This window comes from Chenopodium album, chromosome 12, assembly GCF_948465745.1.
Source record: "Chenopodium album chromosome 12, dcCheAlbu1.1, whole genome shotgun sequence".
NCBI classification, from domain to species: domain Eukaryota; kingdom Viridiplantae; phylum Streptophyta; class Magnoliopsida; order Caryophyllales; family Amaranthaceae; genus Chenopodium; species Chenopodium album.
In genome coordinates, this window is record NC_137845.1 from 51,854,145 (window position 1) to 51,876,260 (window position 22,116).

The 22,116-nt window shown below is 33.2% G+C and overlaps 1 protein-coding gene across 1 annotated transcript; it reads right to left on the reverse strand.

Moving 5' to 3' along the window:
- Window positions 1-15,566: 15,566 nt before the first annotated feature.
- Window positions 15,567-17,072, reverse strand: LOC145572571 (jasmonate-induced oxygenase 4-like). Its single transcript, XM_081631537.1, has 4 exons — window positions 16,790-17,072; window positions 16,411-16,655; window positions 15,987-16,320; window positions 15,567-15,806 (listed from the first exon to the last, which is right to left on the reverse strand). The coding sequence occupies exons 1-4, from the start codon at window positions 17,000-17,002 to the stop codon at window positions 15,567-15,569; spliced, it is 1,032 nt and encodes a 343-aa protein (XP_081487663.1). The 5' UTR covers window positions 17,003-17,072.
- Window positions 17,073-22,116: the final 5,044 nt, after the last annotated feature.

The window sequence follows — 22,116 nt, forward strand, 5'->3', positions numbered from 1 at the left end:
TCTAACTATGCTAACCCAATCCAATTCATGATTAGTTACTTGCTCATGAGGCCCATAAATGGGCCTCTAACTTGCTTAACCCAATACCCTTGTGTGTGACCTCATAGGATCCCTTCTAGTGGGCTTTGGACTATTTGACTAGCCCAAAGATCATTGATCATAGTCTAGCAACAGATAATGACGACCCAAAAGAACGAACTTATTATCTCCATAATAGTGATCCTTGATGTATCTAGTAATTGCACTTATTGAAGGCATAACTCCTTCATAAGTGCGCATAGAAAAGTAGAGTTTTAAAACCCTGGTACACGCACGAAGTAGTAACAACTCACATTGGGGATCATCAAGCTTAGCAACAGCATCCATTATCATAATGGTCTTTGAAACTCTCTGCGAAACAAGCTCACCACAGAAGGAGGAATTCGCACTGACAGGGCCACCCATCAACTTAACACCATGCCCAGGACGACCAATATCTGGAGGAAAGACACTGACGAGACGGCTACGAGGGTCCTCCGATGGCCAGAAAAGTTTCGTTTCTCCAACGTTGACATGGAGGCCGAGACGAGGTCCCTCCGCCAAAAGCAACTCTAAAACCTTTCCTACCGATAAGGTTTCACCAATAATAGTGTCGTCATCTAAATACCAAGCTTGCAAACATAAGTCAAAAGAATCCCTGATTTGGCACACCAATGGATGAAGAACCAGAGCAAAAAGCAAAGGGCCTAGAGGATCACCCTGTTGCACTCCCTGACATGACCATAAGGTATGCTCTCCGTAAAACAACTTGGCTGGAGTAGAGTAATAGAATTCAACCCATCGCGAGAGAGCTGGATAACGGAGACGAACCTCACGTAACAAAGCCGAACAGTCAACCAAATTAAAGGCATTCTTGAAATCCACTAACAACATAGAGAGGCTAACATCACCACCACGAGCCTCAATTAAACGATTAACAGCATGAAGAATAGCTTCACCATCCGCCGGCACCCCTACACCAAACTGAAGACCTTTTAAATAGCTTCCAAGACGCGTACCAATTAAAGCAGCCCCAACCTTTGAAACCAGACGCCTCCAAACGGTACCCACAGCAATAGGCCGAATACCACCACTAGGCTTAACAAGTGGCGTAAGAGGAGCACTAGAAATGTATTCTCCCAACTCAGGAGGACATTTTCCAGCAAGAAAAAGATCAACCACCTGCGTAATAGAATCAACCAAATCACCCGATCCGAAATAGCAAATGCAGCACCACTCAAACAATCCATAAGGTGTTGAGCATGCAAGCCGTCTCTACCGCATGAAGTGCCTCGTGGAAAACCCCTAATCTGATCCAAAACGACTGCAGGAGTAGCAATAAGGTGCTGATCAATGAATATCCGGTAAGATAGGAGCCGGAAAGGAAGGGTGCTTAGCTTGCAAATCTGCAAGTGTAACATCATTGTAAGGGGCAAAACCAGAAGACGAAAGAATCCTAACAATTATTATTATTATTATTATTATTATTATTATTATTATTTTTATTATTTTTATTATTTTTATTATTATTTTTTCTCTTTCCTACTAACAATCAAATACATCATCCGTTTTTTAATACTTGCAACACTTCTCTAAAATAAAAATGTCACAATACTTGCAACATACTATATTTGAAAAATTGTTTTAGAAAAAAAGTTTTACTATCTCCCTTATTTAAAACACATGACTCACTAAATTATGCTCCTAACAACCTATCCCCCCAATTTAAAGTATATTACATCATGTGAACCCCATTTTTCTTATTTACCGTGAAAAAATGTGTGTTGCAACTATTAAAAACAAAGGAAGTATATCCTAACTAACTATGCTTTATATAACTATTCAAAAAAATAAAAAATAATATGCTTTAAATTATAAAATTCATATTTTGGTTCCACCCTACAATTTTCCTAAAACTTTGTATAACATATGTTATTACGGTTATTACAAAACGAAAAGAGTAGTATGCAATATTAATTAAAGATATCTTTAGGTTGTACTAGGCGAGCTCAAAATTTAAGAAATAAGGTCGAAACACGGCCCAATACATAGCCTTCGAGGGCGGGATATTCTTAGATGCACCCTTGTGCATTTAAGTTGGTTGCACCACTCATCAAATACCCCCTTTTATACACCAAAAACACATATATACTATGTACTACTGGAGTATTGGTATATATTAGTTCATCTCCTTCCTTCAATCTTCTTAGCTTCCTATTTTATTTCTTTCCTTATTTCTTAACTTTTACATAAAGTTTTCTCTCTTTTTCCAAATTCTTTACTTAATTCTTAATTTTGGTTGAAATTTTCTCTCTACACTGTGTTTGGCATTTTCTTTTTATTTTCAGATTTTCTCTCTCCTCTATTTTTTGTATTTTCGTTGATTCGTGATGGATTTATTTGGAATCTTGAAGACATTGTTAATATAAGTTAGTTTATGTTATTGATTTATAATTTAGTTTAATTGGTTATATATTCCGAATTTGTGATTGATATTGCATATATAATTTTCGGGTATTTTGTCAATTTGTAATAGGTGATGAACACAAATTGATTGTAGTACTTTTCTCTTAACTTTTTTTTTCCTATAAAAATATTAATCAAGATTTTCATCAAAATTTAGATCATAATTTTCATTAAAATTTTATTCTCCTCTGTTTTTCCTCCTTCGTTCTTCATTTTCTCTCTCCTCCGTTTTCTTTATTTTCCTCTCTTGTTTCACTTTTTCGATTGATTTTGTTGCTCATTATTGAATTAGTTGTTATTCTCGAAGAGATCGTCAATGTAGGTTAGTGTTTTGTTTTGTTGATTGTAATTAGGTTTTATTTAGGTTATATTCAATTATAATTGTATTTTGTTTAATTTCTATCAATTTGATCTATGTATGAATTTTGATTTAATTTTTTTTTGTGGCGATTTTGTAATGAATTTCGATCAATTTGATTAGGTTTGTGAGCATGTAATTCATATGAATTGAATTTACGGCCTTTAATTATGAACATAAGATAATAGAAGAAATAAAAAATAAAATGATTATGAAAATATGAACGTATGCATTAAAAATATGAATATATGCATTTTAGAAAATGAACATACGCATTCAGAATATGAACATATGCATTGGTTCATTTTTTGAATGTGTGTGAACATAAGTAAGCATTTCAGAAGGTGAACATATACATAAATAATATTATGAACTCATGGATCTCAGAAAGTGAACATGTGCATTTTAGAAAGTTTACATAAGCATTTCAGAAAGTTTACAAAAAGGATTCAAAATATGAACATAAGCATTTAAGAAAGTGAACATATGCATAAAAAATATGAACATATGCATTTCAAAAAGTAAACATAAGCATTCAAAATATGAACATAAGCATAAACAGACAAATTGAGAACATTTTATAAACATTAAAAATAATTATCATATGAACAACAAATAATAATATTATGAATAATTTCAAAACATTTTATGAACATAATGTATCTGTTTGATTTTTCTAAATTTTTTTTAACAATACCAATAAAAATTTCGAACAACAGAGTATCGAACAATATTCAAACAAAATTCAGTGATATTCATATAAATTCTAACAAATTAAGTGAAATTTACATAAAATTACCTTTTCTGGGAGGATTCGTTTGATTTTTATCTCATCTCAATATCCATAGTTGTTTTAGAGGAGAAAGTGAATTGTGTTTGATAATAAGAGAGATTAAATCAAAGAGAGGAGGAATAAATTTCCGAAATTTAAGTTTGAGAGACGTTTTTTTTTAAAAAAAAAAAATTATATTTTAAAAGAAAATAGATGTTGAAAGTATGGTTTTGGATAAATAACAATTGGGTGGGTTGCGTTTTAAAAAATATGTTCAGTTTTCTGAGTGGGCTCGTTTTGGTTTGGGGCTTTTTTTAATGGGGTGCGTTTGAAATTGGGTTTGTGGGCTGGAGCTAGAATAGGTGCACAAGGGTGCAGCTTACAACAATTGCTCGGGGACTGCATTAGGTTGGCCCATGGGGTGGTCCAATAGCCGATTCATGGGTTGGCATGGGGATCTTATTTAATTTTTTTCAAGAAGGAAATGCACTACTAATTTTTTGTTAATTAGTATGCTAATTTTTTTTTTTTTTTTGAGAAATATTATGCTAATTTATTAGACTGATTTTTTTTTTCTTCATATTTACTGTCACCAATAACTTTACAAGTACAAAACTGAATACAAATTAATATAATAATTGACACAGCGGTAAAACGAAACTAAGAATAGTTCAAGTGGGCCTAAAATGGGCAAAAGGTTCACAAATTATAAGGTACACCATGGTGTACCTTAAACTGTGTGCACCACCAATGAATTGATGCCACGTAGTTATTAGTTGCCAGTTGTAGCTTTGTTCTTTTAAATTATTCTATCTCGGTATTTTCTCTCTCCTCAATATTTTCTCTCTCCTCTGTTCTCCTCACTCACACTTTCTTAATTTCTGGTTTTTTTCTCCTCCATCTTCTCTCTCTTCTATTTTTCTCTCTCTTAAATTAATTCATTAGTTTGTTTTTTATTTAATTTCTTCATCATCATTGACCATTGTTGATCACCATAGATTGAGATCCTTCATCTCCTCCTCTTACAATTCATAATTTCTGATTTCTCTCTCCTCTATTTACTTAAATTCATTCATTATTTTGTTGTTGGTTTAATTCCTTCATCACCATTGTTGATCATCATCATCATATATTAATTTCAAAGTTCGTTTTCTTCAACCTTCAATTTGAAGCTTTATTAATGGAGTTTTTGTAATGAAGTGAAGTTAAAAATGGAGGATTTGACGTGGAGAAGGTGGTTAAGCGGAGATGATTATTTTCCGACGAGACTCCATTATCTAAATCACTATGGCTGGGTTTGAGTTTCGAAATATGTAGCTTTTATATTATTTTGATTTTTTAGTGATATTTGTGTATTCTATTATGAACAGTTCTGTTTTTTTGTTATATTTTGATTTTTGAACATTTTAAGTTTAAAATATGAACGTAGGATACGTTTCCTATAAATATTTTTTTTTACTAACATGTATTTTTGTATTTATGAACATCTTAATTATAATTCTGAACAAGTGATACATTACTTATGAACTATTTTTAGATCTATGAATTATGTAATCATTTAAAAAAAAATGGCATTTTGTACTTTATAAGGAGAGTGTAAAGGCCGAGGAGCATTCTCAACAATGTCTTCAGGTGCAGAAGTTTTTAAAGGGTGTTCAATAGTTTGTGGTTGGGGTTCATAAGTTTTTATAGGGAGATCAGAGATATTTGTAGGGTGTTCTATGGTTTGTGGTTGGGGTTTAAAAGTTTTTATAGGGGGTTCATAGGTATTTATAAAGTGTTCAGTGGTTTGTGGTTGGGGTTCAGAAGTTTTTATAGGGAGATCAGAGGTATTTGTAGGGTGTTCTATGGTTTGTGGTTGGGGTTTAAAAGTTTTTATAGGGGGTTCATAGGTATTTATAAAGTGTTCAGTGGTTTGTTGTTGGGGTTCAAAAGTTTTTATAGGGAGATCAGAGGTATTTGTAGGGTGTTCTATGGTTTGTGGTTGGGGTTCAAAAGTTTTTATAGGGGGTTCATAGGTATTTATAAAGTGTTTAGTGGTTTGTGGTTGGGGTTCAGAAGTTTTTATAGGGAGATCAGAGGTATTTGTAGGGTGTTCTACGGTTTGTGGTTGGGGTTGGGGTTCAAAAGTTTTTATAGGGGGTTCATATGTATTTATAAAGTGTTCAGTGGTTTGTGGTTGGGGTTCAAAAGTTTTTGTATGGGGTTCAAAGGTTTTTGTAGGGTGTTTAGTGGTTTGTAGTTAGAGTTCAAAAGTTTTTGTAAGGGGTTCAAAGGTTTTTGTAGGGTGTTCAGTGGTTTGTAGTTGGAGTTCAAAAGTTTTTGTAAGGGGTTCAGAGGTTTTATAGGGTGTTCAAATGTTTTTGTAGGGTTTTCAGTGGTTTGTGGTTGGGATTTAGAGGTTTTTGAAGGTGGTTTAATTGTTTTTGAAGGGTGTTCAATGGCTTATAATAGGGGTTCAGAAGTTTTTGTAGGAAGTTCAGCAATTTTTGAGGTTTTTTGTGTTATCAGAAGTTTCTGGGGGCTTTTGTGTTGCTTCTGGTGTCTCATAAGAAGTTTTTAGGGGCTTTTCTATTGGCTCTTGTGTCTCATCAGAAGTTTTAGATAGCTAATTTGAACAATAAATTACTTATACATTTTCATCCTCTTTTTTTTTTTTTTTGACATCATATTTCCAAAAAGTAGAAGTAGATAATTTCGATTTTCTACCAAAAAAAAAAATTGAAAGAAAAAAAAATCAAAGAGACAATTATATCGTAGAATATAGTTTTAATTTTACAATTTGTTCATGAGTGATGTTTTTGTGTGTTTATCGTCTTTTGCCATGGTAGATTGTAGTTTTTAGAGAGAGAAAAATGGTGAGAGGAGAGAGAAAATACAAAAGAATTAATTGAGAAAGGGTTTTAATTTGTGAGAAGAGAGAAATTTTTTAAAATGAAATAAAAAATAGATATGACAGTTAGAGAGAGGAGGAACATTTATTTTTTTTAAATAAACTGAACTCCAAGTGGGCTTCTTTCGTCTTGGGCTTCCTCTGTTGGGCACAGATTGGGCGTGGTGCACCTATTTCTAAACATAATATTGCAAAAGGTTAGGCTGGGCCCAAATAAAAAATAGGCTGAAGCCCACTCCTAACATGAACGGGCGGCTGGGTTGGGTACCGACTAGGGATGGCAATGGGTCGGATCTGGACCGGATCCGACTGGATCCATATCCAGATCCGTTTTTTCACCCTAGATCCATATCCGATCCGGATCCGTCGGGTATGGAAAAGGAGGATCCATATCCATACCCGTTGGATCCTACGGATACGGGTCCAAAACGGATCTTGCACATTGTACCTTTTTTTTAAGCAAAAAATTTAATTTTCAATTAAAACAATAGTTCAACTTTCAAACTGCAATAATGCAAGACAAGTTATACAAATCTCAATAATCCATTAACACTATACAAACAAGTACAACAATTTGTGAAATATGATGAGCATCCAGAGTCCATCTCTCATGAAGTCTTTGGGCCAACTACCAAGAGGGCTGAAAAAAATGAAAAAACGAACAATGAGCATCCAGAATCCAAAACATGCAATTATTGAAAAAATGAACAGTGAGCAACAACCATATAAATTCACTCATTTGGATAATATACTAACAAATAAATTATAAAGCATTAACACTACATACCACAAATCAATGCACTGTAAGTTAGTTGCGGACTTGCGGTCGTCGAAAATTGCTGTTGGAGTCACTTGCGGAGTTGCTGCGGCGGAGCCGTGGATCCGTATGGGAGAGACAAAGAGAGAGGAGAGAGGAGAGAGAGTTAGAGAGGTGTGTGAGATTTTAGGGTTTGGGGGTTTGGTAGAGTTAAGAGTCAGAGAGACATCAACTCATGTGGGGTGTGGGCTGGGCTTGTATTTTAAAATAATTTTAGCTTTAAAAAAACGGGTAAACGGATCCGGATACGGATATTTGAGTCAGACCCGTATCCAGATCCGTTTTTTTAGGACAGGATTCGTATCCGACCCGGATCCGTCGGGTCCAATTTTACAAGATCCATATCCGTGAAAACGAATATGGATCTACGGATTCGGATCGGATACGGATCCATTGCCATCCCTAGTGCCGACAGGCTCAGCCCAAAGCTATCTTTTTGGAGATATAGATTGAACAAATTGAAGTTTTTGGAGATTTTTTTAACTTAAACAATGTCACTAACTCTCTTTAGTATGGTCGGAGACTCGGAGTGTCATTCACTATAGCTAGTAAGCCTAGTGTGGACAAATTAGAAAAATTAATTACTTTATCTACTTATGTTGGTTCTTTTAAAAATAATTCGAGTACAATGCACCAAACATATTTTTTTGACATACGAAGTATATGCTTAATGAACGAAAATAAAATTACAAATTAAAGAGTAAACTCGGTAAACTACCTAAAAATATAGAAAAACATATTACTACAAGTCTATAATACATACTCGTACTATATACTTCTTCTATTTTTTTTTATTATTGCAACATAGGGGTTGGGTACAAATATTTTGGTAGTGGAAAAAAGTAAGAGAGAGAAAGGTAAAAATACAAAATTGTCCATGTGACATATTGATAAACTAAAAAGTAAGTGTGAAAAAGTAAGGGTATGTTGGGTATTTGTAGTGCGAACACAAATAATTTTTTTCCTAAAAAGGAAATGGTGTAATATTTGTGAAACTTCTTAAAAAGGCAAGTGGTGCAATAATAAAAGAACGGAGGAAGTATTTATTTTGTAGATACAAGTATATTTGCATACAAATCATTCATAGTAAGAATTATTTGGCCAAGCGCCTTGGAGAAATTGTAATATACACTCAGGTATACGATACATCTATGGGGATTTTGTTTTCATTTTGATGATTGTTTTTCATTTAATCATAAATAAAGTGCAAAAACTAACTTTGGATTAGTTAAATACACGGTAAACCTAGTGTATATAAAATATTTTTAGCTCCTTGCTCGGTGAATTTGATGAAAAATTCAACTTGATTACTTGAGTTATGAATTACTAGTTATAGTTGTTTGTTAAACTAACCAATTAATTAAAGTTGGTTAATTACAGTTGTATGAACGTTGTCACGGACCGGTATATACATTTTTAGATCTTTCACTATACAAAGTACGGAGAGTATACCTAGATTTATGTTTTTAACATGACTAGATTTTGCACAGATAAACAAAAAGCAATTTCCTATTAGCTGAAAATTCAACAGTTTGAAGTTTCTTTTCACAAACTTCACCAGTCATTATTTCAATAAAGAAAAAAAAAAATCATCGAGAAGTTTTACCATGTCAATTTCTTACATTCAAATTAATCAACTCAACTCTCACCAATTATTTTGTCCTTTTTCATTTACAAGTACTCTAAATCATCTAGTATAATTTTCTTGATTTACATATAATTCAGGAATTAATCAACTACGAGTACTATATAAAAATAGAAAATGGTCCAACCAAAAAAGTAATCCAGAAATATTCGATCAAGAAAAACACAAGCATTGTTTTTACACTACCATGTACCAACCCTATTAGGCATGCTATGTGTTACGTTCTTATTTACTCTACGTATTGTGCTATATAGTCAATGTTATCAGTAACTAAAGTGATCTGGAAGCTAAGTAAGATTCTATTGCAGAATATGTTTGATTACTTAATTATTATCTCTCAAGTTCCTTGAGTCTAGCCTTCGTTTCGAAGTATTCAATTTGTTTTTGGCCTTGGCAATACCCTGGGTCATAATATATATATTATACATGATGTTTATGAAATTATGTGATAAAATACAAATATAGACTAAATTAGTTACATTTGTTGTAAATAAAAGAGCAATCTAATACAAATGGTATGAAAATATTTAAGTAAGATCAAAAAGATAATCTCACAAACACCGGAACAATATATATCGTGTGTCGTGATACAAATCACTAACTTGAAAACGAATTTCCGGCGCAACCAATGAGCTCAATTGTATTCTCCGGCACGAAACCTATGGTTAACACACCACTTCCACACAAAGACACTTTTGGGTGGAAGGTTTGAGTTAAGTAACTTATGCCTAATAGAGAATGTGTTTTTTTTTGAAGAAATAATAGAGAATGTGTTTAGACTATTGTGCTTGATGTATTTTTCAAGTGTAAAAATCAGGAAAAAAAATAATAAAAAAACCGTATTCTATTTATAGAGAAACATGAAAGAACATAGAAAAAAAATCGCAAGCATCAAGGGAGGTGAATAATCTCCTTAAACATCCTCTTAAATGGGGGTTATGAGAGTTACTTATTAAGAGAATAATGGTGGTGATTAATCACCTTAAACATCCTCTTAATTTGGGGGTTATAAAAATTACTCAAGAAATGACATGGCACCACATCATCTACCTAGTCATGATGACACTGACGGGCTCATGTTTTCTGATTGAATTTAAATATATATATATATATATATATATATATATATATATATATATATATATATATATATATATATATATATATATATATCTTATTTCTATCCTTAATTAATTATTCGCTTATACAGAGTAATATATACAACCCTTATGACGGTATATCAATATTGAAAATAGTATCCAAAATATAAAGTAAGGTTATAGAATTTATGAAAAAAATACCACATTAATTGTCATAATTGGTGTTATTAATGTTGAATACTTCTTCTACTCTAAAATACTACTACTACTACTCTTAATTTTAACATTTTAATTTTTGTAATATTTTTTGGGGTATTGTTTGTGAGATATAAAATATTTCAAAGTTGCAAAAATATGAAGCAAGGGTAGTACAATAAATTTTGACCATATTTTTAACTATTGTATAAAAAAAATAATAAAAAAAAATTGTGTACTCTGTAAGTGTAATATATAGTTGGATTAGTTTCAATGTATATTTTACAAATAATTTTAATAATAAGTGTGCTCATTAAATAGTTGAATATACAGTGTTGTACTTAATGATTTTGATGATGACACAACCTAACTTATTTACAAACTAATAAGAGCTTGATTGTTTGAGTGTGTGATCAGTTGCAATGACTAGGAGAATTGAGTGCCTTGTGAAGATTCCATGAAGAACAAGAAAGCTAGGAACAAAGAAATCCAAAAGAGAAGAGTTCCTTCATAGGAACTGATGCTTCAGAAATGAAGACTTGAGAAGAAAAGTTTCCCTCAGGGAACAGAAGCTTCAGAGTGGAAGCTTCGCTAGAGAAGAGAAGTTCCTTCCAAGGAACAAAAGCCTCGGAATAGAAGCTTCAGCAGATAATCATGAACACTAAGATATTTTTATATTTTAGGATTTATGTAAGTATAAGGATAGAATTACACTCGAAAATAGCTGTGTGGAATTGGTTTAAAAAGATAATATTGTGCAAGCATGTTTTTAGGAAAAACAGTTGGTCTCTAACGTTTATCTATTTTTATGAAAAGAATTTTATTTTATTTATTTTCGAAAATCTATTAAACAAATAAAATCTGTTTTGTTTTCCAAAACTTGCGGCATACTCCCCATGATCTATATCTTAAGTCATGGTCTTGCACATTGAGGAGTTCATGTTCCTTGAATTTAGGACATGATCTTCTTAGTGGGTCGGAGTAGTGGCGTTATGGATTTGCTGCACAAAGAAATTTTTCCTAAACGAATTTGGTCTATAAATAGTCATATGATTTCAGTTGGAAAAACTCATTGTTGCTCAAATAGACTTCAATCTTTGCTTTCTTTAATCGAGTTAAGAGTCAATTCCACACTTGTGAAAAAGAGTGTTCTAATGTCCTTATACTAGAGTTAATCTTTTCAAGTTGTATTTTGGGGAATTGGAAAGTTTGAGTGAACTTCTATTTGTGAGAAAGAGAAGAGAAAGAGAAGTGAGAAAGAGAAGTGAGAAGTGAGAAGTGAGAAGTGAGAAGAGAGAAAGAGAAGAGAAGAGTAACAAGTTGGGTGACTTGTTCCTCGGGGCTTTGAGTTCGTTGAGGAACTCAAAGTTAGAGTCTTCAGTTTGTAATAGGTCCATTTGCCCTATTCTAGTGAATATTATTTTCCTAAAATCTCAAGAATTCATGGTTTTACTCCTTGATCTTACTTATTTTTAGTTCCACAAAAAGTTTGACAAATCTGTCATACTACAATTTAACCCCCCCTTCTTGTAGTATTAATTGAAACAACATACAGTATTAAAGAATAATGAGTAAAATTTAATGTATATCCTTTTAAATCTTTTATATGTGATCATAAGATAGCATGTATCATTTTCTTTTTCATTCAAGTCATACATCATGGTTAGGATCTAAATAGAACTATGATTTTTTTTAACGCAAACTATTGGGTGCGTCTAACGGTTCGTGCGGCTACCCCTTCAAACAGAACTGCTGTTGAAAACACCCTCATAATCTCCCTTCCCCACTCATCATTAAACCCGTATACTTCCCATAACCCTCAAAGTATTGCTTTTGATGATGGATGTGCGGCCGTTGTGGACGATGGTGGAGCGGCGCCGTTGATCGGGTGGCTGGGTCAGTTGGTTGTTGTGTGAGGGAAGGAGGTGTTGTAGGCGACTGAAATGCACAACAGTAATATCGATTCACTGGTGGAGTTAGCTAGCTAATGGTGGCTAGTGGTGGTGCTGCGATTTTGGAGGTGTTGCTGCAATTTGTGTGGCTGCGTGATTGAGCTCTGGTGTTTAGGGGTCGTGTGTTGGTGGTGGCTGGTTGATAGTGGTGTGAGGTTAGGGTCGTGGGTTTGGGTGGTGGGTGGGATGGTGGGTGCTCAATTGTGGGCTGTGAGGAAGTGTATGAGATGGAGTTAAGGGTGGCGTGAGGAGCCGAAGAAGGAGTGAAGAATTGAGGATGGCGTGAGGATATCTGCTAACAGAAGAGAGAAAGGAAGAGAGGAAGACGGGGAAAGAGGATTGAGATAGAAATACTTTCTACTTTTATATGCATTGTATATATTTTGTATATAAGCCAATAAAATAACATATAATTAGCTTATTAATGTTTAATACCAGTTAACATTAGGGACATATCAAACATTAATAAAACAAATCAGCCAACAAAAGATATATATCAGCTAATAAGAGGAATATATCAGCCAACAAAAGATACTTATTAGCCAACCGAAGAAATATATCAGCCAACAAAAGAAGCATATCAGCCAATAATAGGATGAAATCAGCAAACAAAAGCAATAGTAGGTAAGCTAACAAAATAAACGTATCAACCAACAAAATGAAACATATAAGCCAACAAAATAAATATATTAGCCAATTAAAGAAACATATAAGCCAAATGATGTCTGATATCAGCTAACATAAGGAAAAAAAATAAATAAAAGGAATATTAGTCAACACAAAAACCATAATCAGCCAACAAACAAGGGTGGAGCCACAGGGGGGCTAGTGGAGGCCCGACCCCTGTGGCCCAAGTGTCAGCCCTTAAATTTTAAAGGCTGACACCCAAAGTTTTATTGAATAAAAAAATTAAGTTTTGTAATAGTTCAATCTTCCAATGCATAGATTAATGGTTGAAAGATTTCACGTCAAATTCATGCACACTTCTAGTCTCATGTTCGATTCCTCTAAGCAAATTTTTTTTTTTACAGTCGTACACAAACCCTTCACCTTAATCAATAAGGCAAAACCTTATTGGTTGTGTAATATTCTATGTACCATAGATCATTTTGACCAAATATTTTTTTGTTGTTTTATAAAAAAATTTAGTCTAATCTAATTTATAAAATCGCAAATAACGAAAAAGAGATAATTGAACAATGATAAAATCATAGAAAATATAATACAATTTTACTTAATAAGACTCGGCCCCCCTATATTGTAATTCCTGGCTTCGCCCTTGCCAACAAATGAAACATATCAGCCAACACATGAAACATATTGGCCAACAAGTAAAATATATCAGCCAAGTCTCCTGCACTAAACACTTCGTGCATCCATCTGCACGCAATACCTTCTCTTTTTTTAAATGCTATAATTGCATTTTATTTGATAAATGGACTACTTTAAGCTATGACCAAATATTTGAAACATTCTTTCAGAGAAAAAAAAGGAAGAAAGTTTTGGAATGATCACTTAGGTACGAATAATAATTAAACGAACTTCTTTCCACCAAAATTCTAAATAGACGTTGAATTATCGTAATACCAGAGTTTTATTATTATTATTATTATTATTATTATTATTATTATTATTATTATTATTATTATTATTATTATTATTATTATTATTACTTTATTTTATTTTATTTTATTTTATTTTTTTATATATTTTTAGAATTCAGATGTTTTTGTTAGTTGTTTCACTTGGATTGGACTAGTTTTTTAGTTCATTATTAATTTTGACTATTAACATTCACTTCATAAATTTTTAGTTCATAATTAAGGGCTACATATAAAATAAAATGACCCTTTTTTTTATTAGTAAATAAATACTTTGTATAAAATTTTAACATTTTGCAAATTGTGACAAATCAATTGCTGTCGTAGCATTTTACTTGATAACAACTTTATTTTGTAAACAAAGTGCGTGCTTTTGTGAGACATACAAAATAATACAAGAATTACGGATAATTAAGTAGTAGTCACAATATATTAAAAAGCCAAAAGGTTAAAATGAATCAACTATGGCGAACTATGGAAATGAATAGGATGATTTTATGGTAGTCGTCCTTAAAATGACTATCATTATACTAATTTTTTATTAGCTTATTTTATTTAGTTTTTAATATCAAAATTAATTATAAATCATCTATCTAATTTCAAAAATTCATTTATTAATTTTGAAATAAGCTTATTAGCTTGTGAACATACCTACCTAGCTCAGGAGGTTACAAATTCAATTCCCCCTATTACAAAGAGTAAAAGTTTTCATTTCACTAACAAATTAGCATACTATCGAAGCATGAAATGAATGTCAGTGATCCATTGCTAGTTGCATTGTATGAATAATGTATCATATCATCTATGGAAACGTGAAGGAATTAAAGAAGTTGATGATAAAGTCCATTTGGTTAAGTAAACTAAAAATTGAAAATGTATGAAATATTGCATCTTTTATTGTGGATAAGTTCCATTTTTCATATTTTTGTAGGCGTCACTAAAATTAAGTCGTCATTTAAAATGCATGATTTATATGTAATTGTTGCTTATTACTTTTTGGGCAGCTTGTCAACACAGCTTATGTACACAGCAGGTTACCAACAAAAGAAAATTTAATTAGAATCGAAAATACTACCTCCGTTAACATTTACTTGCAACTTTGAAATATTTTATGTCTCTCAAATAATACCCCAAAGTTGCAAGTAAATGTCAACGGAGGTAGTAATAAGTACAAAATCTCATAATCATAATCGTCCATCGTCTTAATTTTTTTGATTGTTACATCAATAAATGTTGTACTGTTGTGACATATGCAGGAAAATCAATTAACGGAAAATAATAAAAACACCGTACTCCACGTACATGGGATATTATAATACGGAGTAATAAAAGAGCATGTCTATATACATGAGCTATGTCCAGTATCACTTGAAGTTTACTAATTACTCGCATAATAAGATTTTAGCAATGTTCTATACAATTATCGTTAATCACAATAGAAATAAATCCAAATAATATATATTTTTTTTAATAACTATCGCAGTAAATTAATGTGCAGCTGGATCGATCATTCATAAGCAAATAAATAAACTTGGTTTAGCAAATTATGAGCAAGGATTATCCATTGATGAAGACAATCATAAAGGGAAATTGACAAAGATATATTAAAGAAAAAGCACACTTTATTGATGATTTTGATTCACTAATAATTCATGCATAATTAAAATAGGCTAGGTAAAGGACCATATAGTTGTGTACGTAACTTGTGTCTCTAAGCTAAGAACACAAAACACTTTAGAATAGTCTAACTTAGTTAATCTTCATCATATCAATAGGTCTTTTCCCAGAAGGAATGGATTGAGTGTAAACTTGACCATAGTCCTTGAGCCTTTTGTATAATTGTTGCCTCTCTTCATTGATTAGTTCTTCTAGTGGGCCGATCTCTTTGTCTAGGCTTGGGATGAATAGCATGGCTAAGGACATTCGATCGTATTGTGGGTTTACCACTGCCTTGTGGGTTGGGCTCTTAAAAACACCATTGCTCGCTATCTGTAAAAAGTAAAAGTGAATATAACGTCAACCAAATAAATATTTTGAAAATCGTGAATATTAAGTTAATTTTCTAATAATCAATGAAGGACGGAGGGAGTATTAATTTGTGGATGAAGGAATTGATTTTATTAAAAATTAAAGCAGGGCATGTATATGTAGTTAGTTTATTAACCCTACCTCCATCTGATCACCAACAAGGATGGTGAGGGCATGAGGGATGACAGGAACACGAAACCAACGATCATCTTTGACGACTTGAAGGCCTTCAACCTCTTTGTCTTGCAAGAGCATGGTAATGGCGGTTCCATCTCCATGAGGTTTAAGTCCAACAACTTGATCCGACATTGGGCATCGAGGGTAAAAGTTGAATCTTGCATGAGTGTTATCTTCATTTTCATCCCCCCATAGCTCGAAAAAACGCTCTTCTTCTAAGTTTAGAGAACGCGCCATAGCCTTAAGAAGTGTCCTAAGTATCATTAGGTTCTTCTTTGAATATTCATGTAAGGTTGTCCTACATAATTTTAATTTGACAACAAAAAAATTATTTAGTATATATATAGTCAAATGATCTAAGGAGGGTATATAGTCAAAGTTAAATTACCTAAAATGTTGAGGATTTTGAGGCCAAAATTGAAGTTGGCGTTTGTCCTCGGGATAAACTTGGAGATGAAGCTTATCATTCCAATTGAGACTTCCACGTTGAACAGCATTCGTGTTTCCATAACCTTCCAAGTCCTCTCCTTTGGAGGAGTACTTTTCTTTTTCTTCTAATGGCAGTTTGAAGAATTGCTTGCTCATTTCTCGTACCTCGTCTAGCAGTGAAAGTGGCATACCATGGTTCACTAGCTATAACACACATACAATATCATATTATTAGCTTGGAATTATGTTATATTTTACATATTGTATATATCATGCTTATAAAATAAATGAACAAAACATGTTATTATTGTAAGGGTGTTGGTTTGAGGGTGGCTAACCTGAACACAGCCCCAAGAAGTGAGGGCAACGCGAAGCTTAGCAAGCTCATCGGGGGATGATGAAGATAAGAGAGAAAAGTCGAAAGTCGGAGCGTCCATCAACGAAGGAGGGCCGTCGTTACCAAGTTGGTAGTCATCCTTGGTAAGTAGGTAACCTTTGGGCACAACACCACTTTGGAGTATTTCTTGAACAGGCATAAGGGTGGGTGCCATTGCTAGTATAATATATGTTTTCTTTAAAACAAAATGTTAATGCAATTATATAATGTGCTAATTAATACTGATTTAGTAATTAATCAACTAAGCAAGGCAGTGGTTTGTAAATGGGACGTAGGAGGTCCAGCTTATATAGTAAGGCTGATCATACTAAAAGGTCGTAAACTTATATTTGACTAAGATTATTATAATATGATTAGCTTGAAATAACCTAGTTGTCCAAGTTGTAGATGTCGAAACTTCTAGATAAACTAAAATTTTGACTGAATTAGGGAGTGTTTGTTGTGGTTGACTAGAATTCAGCCCGTATAATTTTCAACCAAAATAAAGTGGAAAATTAAGAAAGTTTCTAGTATGTTGATACGGTAATAATTTGAAGTATACAAACATTTAGGACTACTATGGTCCATATTGTAGCTTAGCTAGATTTAAGTTTTGTGTGATAATGTAAAAGGAATACCCCGTATTTTTTTATTGATACCTACTATATCGTCTACATCAATGCAATTATAATAACAGTTTGTGTGCGGTAAGTTACACCATGTGACCTGTTAAAGAAAAAACTAATCCTTATAACACTTGTTTTGGGTTTAATTAGTTTTGGCGCTTGGTGGGTGCTTCTAGTCTGGACCCTGGCTGAGAATAATCCCTGCACAAAGAACGGAGGTTAATGCCCTCGGGGTGGTAAATGTGTGTTATGAAGTGAGTGATGATATGTGATTGTCTAACCTCTGTTTCATTATATTTGGTTTGTTATATATAGCTGTACGATTCTCTCTGTTCAGGCATTTAGACATGGTTTCCTTTCCTTCTCTTTTTTTTTAATTGGGGAATTAATAGAAGGAGGCTGTTGCGTTGCTGAAGCGGATTCAGAAGTTCTGAACGACTCAAAACATTGAGGCTCGTGCTACTGTTCATATTTTTTCTAGGATAGACTTTGGTATAACTAAAGGAGCGGGGACACACATTGTATCTCGGCTTCCCACTAATTTTTTTTATAGGTTGTATAACTTTGTCTATTTTTAAGATATAATAATAATAGAGAGAAGATGAATTATTTGGGTTATGTAAATAATAATACTGCCTCCTTTTCATATTATCTACAACGATTTGACATAAAGTAGAGAGGAAAAATGTCTAATTGTTGCAAATAATATGAAAAGGAGGTAATAATAATAATAATAATAATAATAATAATAATAATAATTGATATATTGCAATTATATGATGTGTTGTCGAATCTAACAAACTATAGTCAAATTAGTGATAAAAGCTAAGTCAACACGTATGTGTCAATTTGAAAAACGAAATAATTATGAATAGTGATTGATTACAATGGCCAGATTTTCTATAGTTTAATAATGATAATTTCCTAAATAAAACAAAATCACTACTTAAGAATAGAGAAAGGCCCCGAATAAAATGATTAGTGAATCCCCACACCTAAAGAGCTCCTCAATAATTTTTCCACACGACAATTTCACGGGTACTAAACTACTAATATAAAAATGGAAAAATTGGTAAAAAGTCCAACTTTCACGCATTTGTTTTAAATAATTCTAATTTTGGATTGTTATTAAATAATCCAAACTTTAGTATGTATTCACTTTTATTTTTTTTTTATCCCTAATCATTTACTAACCTGTTATAATAAGTTAAGGTGACATGTATCACCATGTGATTGGTTGAAAATTTTTAAAAAAAAATTACAAAAATTGAAAAGAAAAAAGAAAAAATTAAAAAAAATAACTGCCCAGCCTCCACCCTTGAACCACCTTCCCCACCACCCATGAACCACCTTCCTGACCACCATCGCGGCGGCCAAAACCCTCTCCCACGAGCCGGCCAGAACCCCCTCCCCCGCGCCGGTAGCTCCGCTTCCCCCAAAACCACCAAACACGCCCACCTAAAACCCCCGAAATCCCACCCACGACCACCTAAAACCTTAAATCACCCCTCGCACCGCATATAAACCCCTTACTACGGCTGGGGGTTTTTATGCAGTGGAGGAGGTGATTTATAGATTTTGAGGGGGTTTTGGGTTGTGGGATAGGTGGTTTTGGGGAAGGGGCACCGGCTGGGACGGTGCCACCAATGGGGGTGGGGTCTGGGCGCAGCGGACAGGGGGTCGGGGACTTGGGCTAGGCCAGTGGGAGGAGGGACACCGAACGTGGGTGGTGGCGTGGTTGTCGTGGGTTTGGTTTTCTATTTTTAGTTTTTTTTTTAATTTTTTTTATGCATTTTCAACCATTAATGCGAAGACACGTGTCACTGAACTCCACAAAAAATTTACTTGTTTAATAGGTTACCGGTCACTACGAGTGAACCCCAAAGTTCTGATTATTTAAAAATAATTCAAAGTTGAGATTATTTAAAGCGAATATGTAAAGTTGAATTTATTTTTCCAATTTTTCCTATACAACTCTGTATTTCCACTCCATATCTCCGCTAAGCTTTACTTTGTATGAGTATATATTTATTCTCCTATGTTAAACGATCGAATATGCTAATGGAAAACATTTTTATAGTATACGAGTATACAAGCGTGAAGCCAAGGGGTTTTGACAGGGATCCAACCACCAATGGCCCAATTCCGCCCATTAAAGAAGAAGGCAACGGCCAGGTTGAAATTTTGCTTACCTACAAAGTAAGGGAAAAGGCAACCTCGGCCCCGCCTAGCTTCGCTTCTGTGAGCGTATAATATTTCGTAACAATAATGTAATTAAGATGAATAACATATAATACGAGTAACAGGAACGATATCCTCGTGGTATGGACTTGAATAATTCTTCAGTCAGTCCATGCAAAAGAGTAAAAAGAGGCGTCATACTTTTCAATATCTCAATAATAAAGATTTCTTCTGTCACCAATTCAACATATCATACTACGTAGTAGATTATATCACATAGTTTAATAATTATTTCGATATGTGAAGATTTTATGATCGTAACAAACATTAAAGGTCGTATTTTGTGGGCTAAACAAAACTATTGTAACCCCTAAACCTCATGTAAGAGTAATTAATTCTTAATGAGGTAAATTAATTATGTAGCCATAATTTGTAGAAATAGATGTATAGTTGGTAGATGATTAATTGCAACCAAGGATTATTCTCCGCAAAATTTCACCTAATGTGGTTGACTCTGATGTTTAAATAATTAATACTAAGATTTTTAGAAGGTTCTATGTGTTGTCGGGCTATAACCTAGAAACCTGTACACTACTCATCAACTTGATTGTGAACTACTTGTGTTTGTGCTTTCCTCATGCATGCTTCACAATGAACAACATAATATGAAAAAAATCAAATAAAATAAAGGCTCCATCTGTTACATAATTATTTTCCACTTAATACAGATCTAGACACCAAAATAATACTACTTACCTCGGTTTTTAAATAATTATACGTTATCCACGTCTTTATTCTAATAGCCACTTTCATGTTATTACACTCTCTTACTTAATAACTTAAACCACTTTTTCCTTACCACCCATTCACCAAATTGTGCTTTTTAGTATGTTTTAATTAATATTTGTTTTTTATTTATTTATTTATTTATTTTTTTACAATAGTTATTAATATTTGTGTAAATGTTACGGAGTAAAATAATCAAATAGGAAGAGGCATTATAAGTGTGACAAATAAAGCAAGACATGATAACAGATCTGAAATCTTACATAGCGTGGGTCTTGGGTTATTATAATATCTTAGTTTTTATTATTATTATTATTATTATTATTATTATTATTATTATTATTATTATTATTATTATTATTATTACCAAAATGTGATAAAGTAAAACATAGAACCATTTTTTTAGTAAAGACCCAAATTGAAAAGTCAAAAAAATTATAAAATGGAGGGATTAGTATTTTCTCTGTTCTCATTTAGCTACAGTCTAATTAATTTTGTTTCATGTAAAAGATTTTGAAGGTAGGTAGGTTAACGTTAAGAATTTAACAAATAATGTACTTTAATTTAGTATGAGATTACTTAAAAAGTTTGTAAAAGAGAGTATCGATTTGAGGTATTATACGTAGCATACAAAATGTGTATATACTTTATACTATGTATAATTGTTACAATATGTCTCACGAGGCCATGCTAATGTACTTTGATTTCATTTATGGAGGTGATACACAATGTACGTAAAGATGGGCATCGTGCCGTGCCATATCGTCACGGGCCGTGCCTAGGCATGCCGGGGTGGAGGGCATGAATTTTCGGCGGGCCGTGCCGTGCCAACTTTTGGCACACTAGCCCACGGCACGCACGACCCATATGCCTGGCGTGCCGGGCCGCGGGCCAACCCGATTTTTTTTAATATATGCATATTAAAAAAAATCGGTGTATAATTTTTTTTAACAGCTTAAGTTTATATTAATAATTTTATTAATTACTTATATTAATGTTAATATATTTTTTTTTTGAACAACCTTAATTTAATTAAGATTATATTAATAAATTATGTTTAAGTTTATAAAAATAATTTTATTAATTTAGCAAAAAAACAATAATGCATATAATTAAAAAAATTTACGAGTGCGATAAGCCGATAATACAAAAAATTGATGAATAACTTATTTTATTATATGTCGGTAGTCGGTACGATAAATCAATAATACAAAAAATTAATGATAATTAAAAATCATATAAAATAACTTATTTTATTATATGTCGATACCGGGTCGTGCCGACCCACGGGCTCGCCACCGTGCCGCCCGCCGTGCCCGTGCCAAAATTTCATTTTTGTGTCCACGACAAAGCCCACGGCCCACAAGTGGACCGCCGGGCCTTGCTGGAGTCGTGCCACCCACTTGCCGGCACGGCCCATGGCCATCTTTAAATGTACGTTCAATAGCAGGTTATTCAAATTTTAATTATGATAGAGATGTTGACCGCCGTAAAAGAAAAGATCTATGGCAGGTAATGTTCACTATTGGTTCATAGTTCCGATGTTAGTTGGAAAGATATTATACTAAGCAACCTACAGTGACGTTGTCCATTGTAGAGTAATGACTAGACCTGGTTATTGGAAAAGTTGGGTCAGGGTCGATGCGGGTCAATTGCGGGTTAGGTCAAGGAGGGTACCATTTTATAAGATTAATAG

Excerpts from the sequence above, each read along its gene's own strand:
- LOC145572571 (XM_081631537.1), bottom strand. The coding sequence starts at position 17,002 with ATGGCACCCACCCTTATGCCTGTTCAAGAAATACTCCAAAGTGGTGTT. Across the intron at positions 16,656-16,789 it reads CTTCTTGGGGCTGTGTTCAG|CTAGTGAACCATGGTATGCC; the intron begins GTTAGCCACCCT and ends TGTGTGTTATAG. Across the intron at positions 15,807-15,986 it reads TTGTTGGTGATCAGATGGAG|ATAGCGAGCAATGGTGTTTT; the intron begins GTAGGGTTAATA and ends TACTTTTTACAG.